The sequence below is a fragment of the Morus notabilis genome, unplaced genomic scaffold (genome assembly GCF_000414095.1).
Source record: "Morus notabilis unplaced genomic scaffold, ASM41409v2 Scaffold314, whole genome shotgun sequence".
NCBI classification, from domain to species: domain Eukaryota; kingdom Viridiplantae; phylum Streptophyta; class Magnoliopsida; order Rosales; family Moraceae; genus Morus; species Morus notabilis.
Genome location: NW_010360279.1, coordinates 578,188 through 590,197, shown reverse-complemented (window position 1 = coordinate 590,197; position 12,010 = coordinate 578,188). Strand labels below are relative to the sequence as shown.

Here is a 12,010-nt window from a genome sequence, read left to right as displayed (position 1 = left end):
AAAACAAAAAAAAAAAAAAAAAAAAAAAAAAAAAAAAAAAAAACATTCTTTTTCGCACGAGAAAAAAGAAAGATTCTCTAGTATGTCTGGCGTACCGGTAGGTTTAGTTTTTCTAATTATAAAATTTGTATATTTTTTGACTTTTACATGATTTTATACAAATCTGACGTACATAAAACTTGGTCTGCCGATATATTAGTGTAAGAGCAGCTCTAACCATGCTAATCATTTCATGTTTTAACTAAAATAACTAATGATTTTTATTTTTTTTAGCTTTTATCCACTTCAACCACTACCTAATTAGCTATTTTAGAGAGTGCCCTCCACTCTAGTTAAATATAGCTAGTATGCAGTGGTAACCATTTCATTTTTTGTATTATTTTATTCTTTTAACTATAATAAATGCAAAAGTTTTTTTTTGTAAAATTTATATTTTAAATTCAATAAATATTGAAATAATCTATATTTAATTAAAATAGAGAGTATGATTGAAATAATTTACCAAAAAGTTAATAGTATAAATAGTTTTCTAGTTATTTTAGCTAAAATTTAGTAAAAATTTAGAGAACTCCTCTGGAGATGCTCTAATAGGCTATAAATTGGTGACTTTTAGACCATTTATGAAACAAATATCAATCTAAATACTATATTTTGAATTAAAAAAAATGAGAATGATATATTTGATATATTATTTTATTTTGTGCTCTGACACATAACATTAATACGTATGTTATGAGTAACTACTGTCATAACTATTAAGTTTTATAACTTGTAAAAGTAAATTTTTAATTTTGAAGTATCATGAAAATGACAATTTTACAATGATTAAATAAAAAAAGTTAATACATAAACTAATAGTAATTAAAAGCTAAAATTTAATGTGTGATATACTTAGTGTCAAATTTCATATCAATTACAACGCATATCAACTTTAACGCTAAAAATATCACTGCTTAAATTAGGGATTTTTGTGAATTTTTATTTAAGGTTAGCATTAGAGATACGTGCCAGTTTTATGATTTGATTTAGGAATAAATCTTGTGATTTTTTGTTGTTATAGGTTTTTTATGGTACTTTCCTGTAGCGTTTACTTTTAAAAAAAATAATGTACGCGATTAATACCTTATGCCAACATCTGGTAGATTAACGATGGCAATCTAGTAGATTACCTTCTTAATTGGAGGTACAATTTCGGTAAAACATGCATTGTTGATTTCGACTAGTTCTTTTGTAGTGCACAAGTCCAAAGCTCCAATATCATGTGGTACAAATTCAGGCTCCGTTTATTTCACCGACTCAAATTTAGAATTTGAGTTTTGTTATAGTAAAAAGCTCTCATAAACAGTTACATATAACTTTCTTACTATAATAAAAAGCTCTCATATAAAGTCACATCTCAACTTAAATTAAAAATTTAAAACAGTGGACTAAACGGGCTCTTAAAGATTCCTCAAAATTAGCCTTGAAAAGTTGAAATTGGGCCTTTATAAATTTTTTTTTTTTTTTTAAATTTAGCTTTATAGTGAAACAAACTAGGGTAATTTCTTTTCTTATTTTCTATCCACTATCTTTTTTTTTTTTTTGTTCTTACCCATTTTGATACGTTTTTCTTTTTGTGTTTGTTTGAATAATGGTTAAAAAGTAAAAGAAAAATGCAGTAGAATTATTTTTTCTAAGAGTATTCATTAAAAAAAAGATATTGAAGTATACCGAAATACAATGTCATTAATTTCAAGTCGAAAAAAGGTACGAAAGGGTTTTGTAATCGAACAAATTAAGCTGTTTCTTGTTATCTTTAAGGGAGTTTCAACGGTATGACAACAAAAAATGAACTATAAGTAGTTTTTTATTTTTTAACCGTTAAATTTATATTAAAAAATATATATTTTATATACTTTTTTAATTTTATGTGATTTTAATCAAATTTAATGATTATAAATTGACTCTATCAGTATGTCAGCCAATTAAAAAAGTCTCCTCAAAATCTATCTCAAACAAACAAAAAAAAAAGAAAAATATAGTGTGTGTATATATATATATTTTTTTTTTTTTCTGAGAACTATTCATCCAAAAAGAAAAAAATGCTGAGGTGACACCGAAATGCTCGGCGATGAATGTGAACCGGACTTTAGTAGGTAGTAAATGTGGACCCGGTTTAGGCCACAAGAGTCAAGGGGATGATTGTATAGTATAATGTGTGCATCCTAATCCAATAACCTTCCCAATTTTTATTAGTGCAGGGACTTTCACTTTCTATCAGTATTACTATTTGTCAACAAAAAAAAAAAAAAAAACGAATTAATAAACAGCCTTTTTCTTTTGTCTTCTATTGAAAAAAAAAAAAAAGTCCAAATTCATTATATACATGTATGTTGTCACTTTCAAGCAATTCTGTCGATTTGTTTTTTGCATTTACAAGCAATTTGCCAAATTTATTAGATTTTGCAGTATGGCTTTTTTATGGCAACGTAATAACAAACTTATGTACCGCATGTTACCAAAAAAAAAAAAATAAGTGCCATAGAATGGATAACAGCTTTGAATTAAATTAAGAAAACTACATTTATAATCGAAAATATACATAATTCATGTCCATATTTCAGCGCAGGTAATAAAGTTATTTAGTTACGTTGATTCCTAAAAAAAAAATTGTTATTTAGGTTAAGTTTTATATTAATTCAGGTGATCTTGATTCAACCACCCCAATAACAAACACTTGAAAATTCCACACTATCTATTCTTAAATAAGAACTAAATAGGAAATAAAAAAGGGCAAGGAAAAGAAAGGTTAAAGAATCCATACACGCATGAAAACTAAGGAAGAAGGCAAACCGCAAAAGCTGCCATACTACAAATCTCACCTAGATTTGCTATCCTTTGGATAGCTAGATGAGCAATGGAGATTGGGGGGAGAGGATCTCAAATCGTTGCAAATTTTCATCTATAATTTCCTAATGAGTAAATTCTACATTATACTTTGGAGCATATATATATATATATATAATAATGATGATGAGAGAAAAGAGAGTTGTAGAATAACATGAGAAGAATGTCATTGCCGTGGCTACGTGGCAATTTTTACCAACCTTTGACTATGCATCAATATTTACCTACGTTGGACAATCTAATAAAAGCTTTATTTTGTGATTTTTTTTTTCTTTTTTACCCTTTTCAAGTAGTGGATGAAACAATGAATGGATTAATCATCATGAAATTTCATGCATATGAATACATTATGGATGTCTCAATTGAGAAAGAGCTCGAGGGCATTGGTTTAGAGGACCACATGACTTGTAAATTCAACCTAAGAAAATAATAGACCTACATTTAAATTTTATAGAAGTAAATAACCTATTTAACAATAATAGAAATTGATAGGCCATTTTCATTTTAAAAATATGTAATTTATTTTTTTATATTTAAGTATCGTTCATTTCATATTTTTAATTTTAATTTTATTATAATTAAAAATTTATATAAAAAATCACATTTAATTTTTTTTATAAAATCACATTTTAACTCAAATCCGCAAACTTTATCATGTTTTTGTCTCTCTCATTCATCCTTTCACTCTGACTACATTTTCTCTCTCCGCACTCTCCTCTTCATTTTTCTCTCTCTCCTTTTGATGTCTCTCTCCTCTCCTTGTGCGGCTTCCTTCTCTCTCTCGACAATGCAAATCAAACAATCATGGACTATAAACTATAGAAAAGAAAATCAACAAACACAGATTTACATTTTTTTTTTTTTTTAGAAATTCCATACGGATAATCAATATATTCATAACAAACAAACAAACCCAAAATAAACTCAAATGATCAAAACTAAAATAATGACTTGCGAAGATGATATCTCTTGCTACGACTGTCTCTATAGTAAAATTGGATCTTGAAGTTAGTTGAGATCGCGATCAACATCACGACTAGAAAGAGATCCGTGTGGCCCAGCGGATTATTTCTCTGTCGCGGTTGCTCCGTCACGAAGCCGAGGAGATGAATGGATCTCTCTTGCAGTTGCTCTGTCGAGCTGAGAAGATCGATGGCGTTCGTGTCGACGGCGCTCAGGTGGAACGGGCAGAGAGATCGAGCAGTTTGGAGGAGAGAGAAATAACACGAGGGGAAAAGAGAGAGAGAATTTTTGGTTTTTTCTTTTTTTATTTTTATTTTTTTTATACAGGAACAAGTCTTGCATTTTAATAAGGTGTAAATTTTAAATTACACTAAATTAACCTATTCTCTAACTAATTGTAATCTTAGGCCTATTAATTTTTATTACTCCCTTAGGTCCGTCGGCCCATTCCCCTCCTCCTCCCAAATGAACGACTATCTAGATCTGGGCTGGGCTGTGTGGTCCAACGCTTATAATACGACTCAAAATTTGACTTAAACAGTCGGCAAATTTACATTAGATTAAGTCGGGTTGATTAAATATGTTTTTTTAAAATACAAAAAATGTGGATAAATAATTTTGTAAGAATAAGCTTTATATAAATTTAACATAAAGTTAAAGACAACAAAAAAAAAGTCACCTAAGGTCACGAACTAAATACATGACATACATGAATAATTAGAGGTGTCAAACGTGTCAGGTCGGGCCGGCACGACACGTCCGACCCCAAGCCCGTGGCGGGCTTGGGCCGTGCCTGGCACGACCTTGCACATTGCAAGAATGTGCCAGAGCCAGGCCTGAGGAGAAACTCTCAGGCTTAGAACTGGCCCGCGGCCCTAGTCCATCACGGGCCAGTTCTTGAAATTCCTGTACAACATGTTTAGCAATATCCACCACACTTTGGAGGTCCTAGATCTGGTCATGACCTCGTTCATTTTATCGATTTGAGTTTAAAATTTGAGTTTTATTACAGTAAAAAGCTCTCAGAAACAGTCACGTCTAACTTTTTTGTTACAGTAAAAACCTCACATAAAATCACATCTCAACTCAAATTAAAAACTCGAATCAACGAACTAAACGGACTTAAATTTTCAAGAGTGTGATTCCCAAACCCCCTCTCGTTCATGTGCCAGAAGTCTTGACATGCTCTTTTTTTTTTAATTTTTTATTAACACTCTGAATTTTCGCCAATTTAAATGTGGGCTACAGACATGGACCAGAGAATTGATACCCACGAGCTTCGGCCCATGCATAAACATGGGCCAAAGATCTAGAAAGTTCGGTCCAGAGGAGAGGAGGCAGAACTTGAAAGAAGCGTGGGAAAAAGCACTGCACTTCAACAACAGAAAATTGGAAACGTAAGAGAAGCAGACGAAGAAGAAGAAGAAGAAGATGATCTCCTCGTCAATGCTGATCAAGCTCCTTCTGATTCTATCCATTTCATCTGTCGCCTTCTCCGTCGATGACAAGTGCGCCGCCTGCAACGCCGTCGCTGTAAATTACATTCCCTCTCTCTATCTTTCTCTCTCCTCTTGTTAATTTTCCTATTTTTCGATCCCAAAATTTTGGATCCGGACGAGAAAACATGATTAATTTGAAGAAATTCAATTCGACTCATACGGTTCTCATATGATCCTTGTAGGAGGAGCTGGAGCGAGGACTTTCTAATGTAAGATCACAGGACCCTTTTTTTTCGGCTTTTATGGTGTTTGTGGGATAACACGATGCATTTTCTCAGGAAAAACCGAGGAATCATTTGGACATGAGGCACCGCTTGGATTCTACAGGTCAACGGAGAGGAAAGCTGATCGATTACAGGTATGAGGTTCAGTTTCTCCTCTACGTTTTGGCTTCCGGACGATATCTATCGGATTATGGTTTGTTAACAATGTGAGTTAAAAATGTACTGGAAATGGGATTGATTAGAGGACAAATCTGAAGATGAAAATTTTTAATTTTCAAAATTTGAAAAATAACAATGTTGTATTAAGTGAAAAAGTCTACCACATGAATCAAGACGTAACCAAATGCCAAATTTTGGTACATGCTATACTTTGATGCTATTTAGCATCTAGTATACATCATATGTCAAATTTGGCATTAATATGGCATTGTGTTGGAGAATGGTTCTCTTACCCAAATGCCAGATTTTATTATCAGCATAAAAATTTGGCATTGCAGTGGAGATGCTTTTAATGAGTGTGATGGATTATGTGCTTTTTCTATGGTGTGATTCTAGCGTATTTTGTTTTTCAACTAGCTGAGTTGATGGATCATATGCTTTTTCTATAACGTAGTTCTAGAGGAGTTTATTTTTCAAGCAGGTAATACCTGATTTGTATGTTTCTTTCAACAGAGTGAGTGAGCTGAGAGTTGTTGAACTTCTGGAGGGGCTTTGTGAAAAGATGCAAGATTACACTCTCCAGAAGGTAAACATCAGTTGTCGACAGTTTCTTTAGCACCTTAAATCTTAATACGTTGGTTTGATAATTGATAGTGAGTAATTAGATAGGCATGCTTAGTCATTCTGGTGTAAACATGTTGGTTACTATAATTCTTCATTTTCAGCTAGAGCCAACCAGACAAGAGTGGATCAAAGTGGATAACTGGGACAACCTCACAAGTATGTATTTCCAACGTAGCTTTGATTGATGACTCGTGATGCTTTTTGCATAAGGGTGTGTTTACTATTTCGTAATGGATTGTGATTTGAAAGAGCAAGGGCTTGAAAGGAAATAAGAGGAAAAAGAAAGGGAATTAAACGTTTAATTCAAGTGTACTTATTAGAAGCTAGAATTGCATTCATAATTTAGTAAAAAAACACATGACTGGGAGGAAAGCTGAACACTCGTCCTATTCTCTTTCAGTTGATGATATGTAAACACCCCTTAATAATGGGGCCGAGGCAACTTTTCCCCCACAACAAAATACAACATGACAAATAGTCTAACCAAGAAACAACTGATCTTCTTAACCCAAAATATGAAAAAGACAAATGATTGTAACTTTACATTTGTTTGTCTAATCTTGACATCGTTATTTTTGTTGATTTCACTCTGCGGATTCCTATTTAGGTCTATTGATATGAAGTTTTTTTTTTTCCTTTTTCTTTTAGATAAACAAGAAGCTCGAGCTTATTCAAAAGATATATCAACATATTGTGGAAGGTGAGAAGTCGAATTTTGTTTGCTTTGTGATGAAGATGTAATTGGTCTAATCTGTATGTTCGTGGGACAGGTTGCTTGAGGAAACAGAAGATGAGGTGATCCTATGTTCTTTTGATCTTCAAAAATGAATGTTTTAAAGGTTAATTTATTTGGGAATTTCATAAGTTGCCCTTGTCCTTGTCGTCTCTTGCTCGTGCAGTTCGCAGAATTGATAAAGAACGGTTCTGTTAAAGTAGGAGATGTAAGCAAGGTTTTATGTCAAGACCTGAGTAAGCATTGCAGCAAAACAGGGTAAGATGTGTAGATTATCATTGCAGACTCAACCAGGCATTGTATGCATGACACTTAGACAATTTAAAAATATCCCAAAAATCAAAATGCTAGGGATTTGAAGTTTTGATGTCATCCTTTAAAACAGTAACCAATCAGGACCTCTGAGCAAACATAATTAACCAATTAGACCTCGGAATGTTATTTGTCCCTTAAATATACTCTCTAGGATAGTTTGATATACAGGGCTCTCTCCATATGTATGGTATCTAAGATTACTGATTACAAATCCCTGTTTTGCAGTGGTTCTTATGAGGACGATGGCGACGACGATGATGAATCAGATGGAGAACTGTGAGTTTACCAAATTCTTTTGCACTCCGCTGGAAACCATAGTGTCGGTGAAAGAACTTGATAGAAGGTCAAAGTTAGTAGGGATTCTCAGATTTAAAAATGAGAATTGCGTAATTCCCACCAGCAAATTTTTGATCTTATGCTTAAGTTTATCAAATCAAATGTATCATTATGTCAACTTAATACGAGTCAAAGTAAACACAGTTTCTCTCTCCTTCCTTAAAACTAAAGAGAAGCGAACGATTTAGTTAATGCGTCTTCCGATGTATTCCATGAATTTAATGCTCCTGGGTGATTTTTCTCCCCTACCCAATCAAAAAACGGAGAAAAAAATAAAGCTTGGGAAAAAATGGACATTTTTTCCACACGACATTCGAAGATAATGTTGCTTATAGTGGACAAGAAGGTGGATAATTCATGGAAGAGAACTTCAACTAGAATTTTAAACAATGAATGGTTTCAAACTCTCAATTGGTACAACGCAGGTTTTCTCAGATGTACAAAATATACAACATGAAAAATAAAACCTAGCAAATAGATATTATATCCCGAAAAGGAATGCCAATCATGACATGACACAGCAGCGGTAATGGCATGGGAATAAAAGAAGAATTAGAATACCTCTCCATCAATTTGAACCCTTGTGTTCTGTACATGGCTCTTTGAACAAATTCCTCGTGTCAAAAGTTACAACTCCAATACACCCTTGAGTACATTAAGCCCTTCCAAAGATATGCTCCTTCTGACTCTAGTTTGAGGTATCTCTATCCGTGGTGGAGGGTCGGGCGAAAAACATACCACAATAACGGTTAAGTTGTCGCATGTGTTGCGCTTCAATGCCTCCCTAACCAGCTCTCTTGAGCACCTTTCAGGATCATTGTGGAGCATCAGTTCTTTCCTTGCTATAGACACAGCACACTGGCTGCTCATCACGTCCCATAGGCCATCACACCCCATTATCAAAAACTCATCTTCCTCCGTCAGATGTGTCTCCTTCAACTCTGGCTCTGCGCTCAAAGGACAGGCAGAGCCTTTTGTGCCTTTCATATGCCAGTCTCCAAGAGCACGGGCCACAGACAATTGACCGTTGAGGTAGCCATCATAGATGACACCACCGAGTTTCTCTATTCTCAGTTTTTCAGATTTGCAATCAGGTTTGTGGTCTTTTGACATCTCGATTGCTCTACCCCGCCTCCCCATCACGGCTCTGCAATCCCCAGCGTTAGCGATTATCATTATCCTGCGAAGAGAAAGGAAAGGAAGTAGACAAAGTGAGCTCGATGTTTGGGCAATTTGGAGTGCATATAAACTATTATAGCTGTGGTAAAACTCTTCCACTTTTCTCTGAGGCAATTTAATTCCAAAAGCTAAATGTTAAAGCAGAGAAGATTTGGGCTAACTTACCTTCCAAAAATAAGGGCAGTTAAAGCAGTCGTTCCAGAGGAGATATCAAGAGAACTAGCATCCGCAAATGCATAATCGGCTTTCAGAAAAGCACTCTTGATTGCTTCCTCCAAACAGTTTGGGAAATGGGAGTCCTCCACTATGTACTTGAGAATGTTATTTCTGATAAAGGATGCTGCATCAGTACCTCCATGACCGTCAAACACCTGTTCATATATGTAATCAGTTCATCCTCAAGACCATCTAAATTAAACTGATAACATCCTCAAAAAACCACCCCACAAAAACCCACATTCCCCAAGTTCTCAGTCAAAGCAATTTTTTTGTTTCAACACATTTAGTAAAAACAATGCATTACAAAAAATAAGAGGAATGGAGGTAAACAAGAGGTGCACTTAAAAGTTCTCTTTGAGATGATTATCTATGAAAATACTGACCCCATAGAAAGCTCCAGGTGAAGGGAATTGTGTAGTGACAGTGTTTCCCAAATGGTCAACGAGATTGTCTATACATATGTGTTCATCCTCCATGTACTGTTTAGGTCCTCTTTCAGCACAGCTTCCTGATCGGAAAATTGGTAGAAACACTGATTTCTCGTCGGAAGGTGAACTATTGGCTATTACCCCAACATCCATACTCTGGAGAAGCATTAAAAGAAGGTCAGTGAACGTGCACTACAGTCCACAAAATCTGGTGAACATAAGGGAAAAGGCCTCAAGTAGATCTTAAAAGCTTCAAACCTTAATGATAATATCAACATTAAGCGTAATAGTTTTATAAGCAACTACCATATTAAATAGAATCAATAGTAGCTTGATACATTTGACAATGGGCGATTTCAAGAAGAACCCACCAAATCAGCACTTGCTACCATGTACAACTTCTATGCTTATAATAATATCAACATTAAGCACTAAAGTTTGATAAGTAACTACCATGTTAAATATTACTAGAAAACTAACATCATTAAATAGAATCAACAGTAGTAGCTTGAGAAATTCGACAATAACTCACCAAATCAGCAGTTGCCAGAAGCTTTATAGAGCTCACAGAATGCCTCATGACAGAGAGATGCCGTGGAGGTTTTCCATTTGTCATTTGTTTTATATTTTTCAGATTCTCTGAAGCTTCATCTTCCATGGCTGGTACATTGTCCTTATTATAACCGCCTTCTATTAATCTATATGGAGGCGAAAAATCCATACCCGCAGCCATTCTTATTCCCTCTAAACCAATCAGAGATCAACAACCCTTGATTATTAAGCTTAAATCAACTGGTTTCCAAATCAAGAAGCACAAAATTGTCGATCTTGATTTCCTGTGAAATAGAAGCTTCGTATAGCCCCTAACTTAAGAACTCCAATCGATAAGGAATGTGAGTATTCTTTAATCTATAAAGCAACCACGGATAGAATAATTACTAAGCAAACCAACAGCTTCAAGAAATGCCCAAATGATCTACCTTATCTTACTGGCTCAGAATTCAAATATATGCTTTGCCAAATCAAAAGCCGGAAAAAACAAGAAAATTCACTCTTCAAATTTCAATCTTCACAACTCCGCCAGTTCTAAAAATCTTCTAAATCACAGAACTCAACAGACCAGCCAACAGATCAAAGTTACCCAATGCAGAATCTCAGAATCCAATTCAACACAAAAAAGATCAACTATTTAAATCCGCAATCTCCGAGCCCAATGTCGAGAAATTCAACTCAAAATTGACCGTGGAAAATTAGGGGGGGGAGGAAAACGACTAGTTAAGCGACGAGGAACCGAAATTTTCCGAGGAAAATCGCAATCATCAAATGCGGAAGAGACAAGAAATTGGAAAATTACAGAACACGGAACCACAAAAAAAAAAAGTAGAAAAATTCTCACGAATGAAGACGACGACGACGGAGATTCTTCCGATCTTTCTTCTATTATAATTTCTTCTTCAGATGTGAGATGGTTGATCAATGGTGAAACCCTAGAAAAGATGTGTGCCTCAGATAAAAAGGAATCGAGGAAAGGAAAGAGAATCAGAAGCTTTTTCAGAGAGAGAAACAGCAAAAATGAAATATGAGAGAGAGAATGACGAACTCAGAAGAGCGCTAAGCCGTTGGTTTATGGTTGGCCACCGGCGATTCCAGGTAATCCGGTGGATCTCATCATGACATGAGGGTGAGTGTTATGAACACGTGTTCAGTTCTCATTGGAGGATCTGTGGCCTTCAGATTAGTTCGTGGATTGGTGCGCCAGAGCGTCCCAGCCGTTGGATCTCTGACACTTATGTGATGGATGGTCCAAATCTTCTTTTTTTTTCTTTTTATGTTGTTGACGACTACAAAGGACGAGAGAGCGCCTTGGATTCTTGGGTTAGACGTGTTGGCATAGGATTGGTTAAAAGTTGTTATTTTGTGTATGGTTAAACAGTTGGCTTTTAATTTAATTTTTCCTTTCCCAGTTTCGCCCACCTGAATCTGAATGAGTGGATTCCTTGAAGGGAAAAAAAAAAAAAAAGAAGAGTATTTTAACATTTGCTCATGAACTGTATGGTTTTAGCATCTTGTCCTAAAAATTTTTTGATAAGTTATCTTAACTTATAAATTATTTTAATATGCACTATTTTAAGGATATTATGTTAAATTAGTGTAAAAAATGTACGTTCAATAAAAATTTTAACATACTAATTCAAATACAATACAAATATTTTAATTCCGTAACTTTGAATCTCTTAATTCTAATAAAAATTATGAGCAAATTTAGTAAACAGGGTAATTGAAACAATTTCACAAGTTAGAAAGTTAATTGTAAAATTAAAAGTTTGGGGAATAATTTACTAAACCACGACAAGTTCATGGAACAACTATACTAAAACCTTCCAAAAAATCTGAATGAGTGGAAGCCGGTGCAATAATTAAGAGCGCTCGTTTCTATAATGCAAT

The 12,010-nt window shown here is 34.4% G+C and overlaps 2 protein-coding genes across 2 annotated transcripts; one reads left to right on the top strand and one right to left on the bottom strand.

Annotated features, from left to right (window-relative positions):
- The first annotated feature begins 5,191 nt into the window (after positions 1–5,191).
- Positions 5,192–8,057, top strand: LOC21407562 (protein seele). Its single transcript, XM_024164301.1, has 9 exons — positions 5,192–5,382; positions 5,531–5,557; positions 5,627–5,706; positions 6,245–6,317; positions 6,457–6,511; positions 7,004–7,055; positions 7,126–7,150; positions 7,255–7,346; positions 7,629–8,057. Exons 1-9 carry the CDS (start codon positions 5,281–5,283, stop codon positions 7,681–7,683), a joined length of 561 nt encoding a protein of 186 aa, XP_024020069.1. The 5' UTR covers positions 5,192–5,280; the 3' UTR covers positions 7,684–8,057.
- A 20-nt stretch (positions 8,058–8,077) lies between these two features.
- Positions 8,078–11,141, bottom strand: LOC21407561 (probable protein phosphatase 2C 27). The gene is made up of 4 exons (XM_010096241.2): positions 10,098–11,141; positions 9,521–9,721; positions 9,084–9,289; positions 8,078–8,919 (listed from the first exon to the last, which is right to left on the bottom strand). The coding sequence occupies exons 1-4, from the start codon at positions 10,296–10,298 to the stop codon at positions 8,367–8,369; spliced, it is 1,161 nt and encodes a 386-aa protein (XP_010094543.1). The 5' UTR covers positions 10,299–11,141; the 3' UTR covers positions 8,078–8,366.
- Between the last annotated feature and the right edge of the window lie 869 nt (positions 11,142–12,010).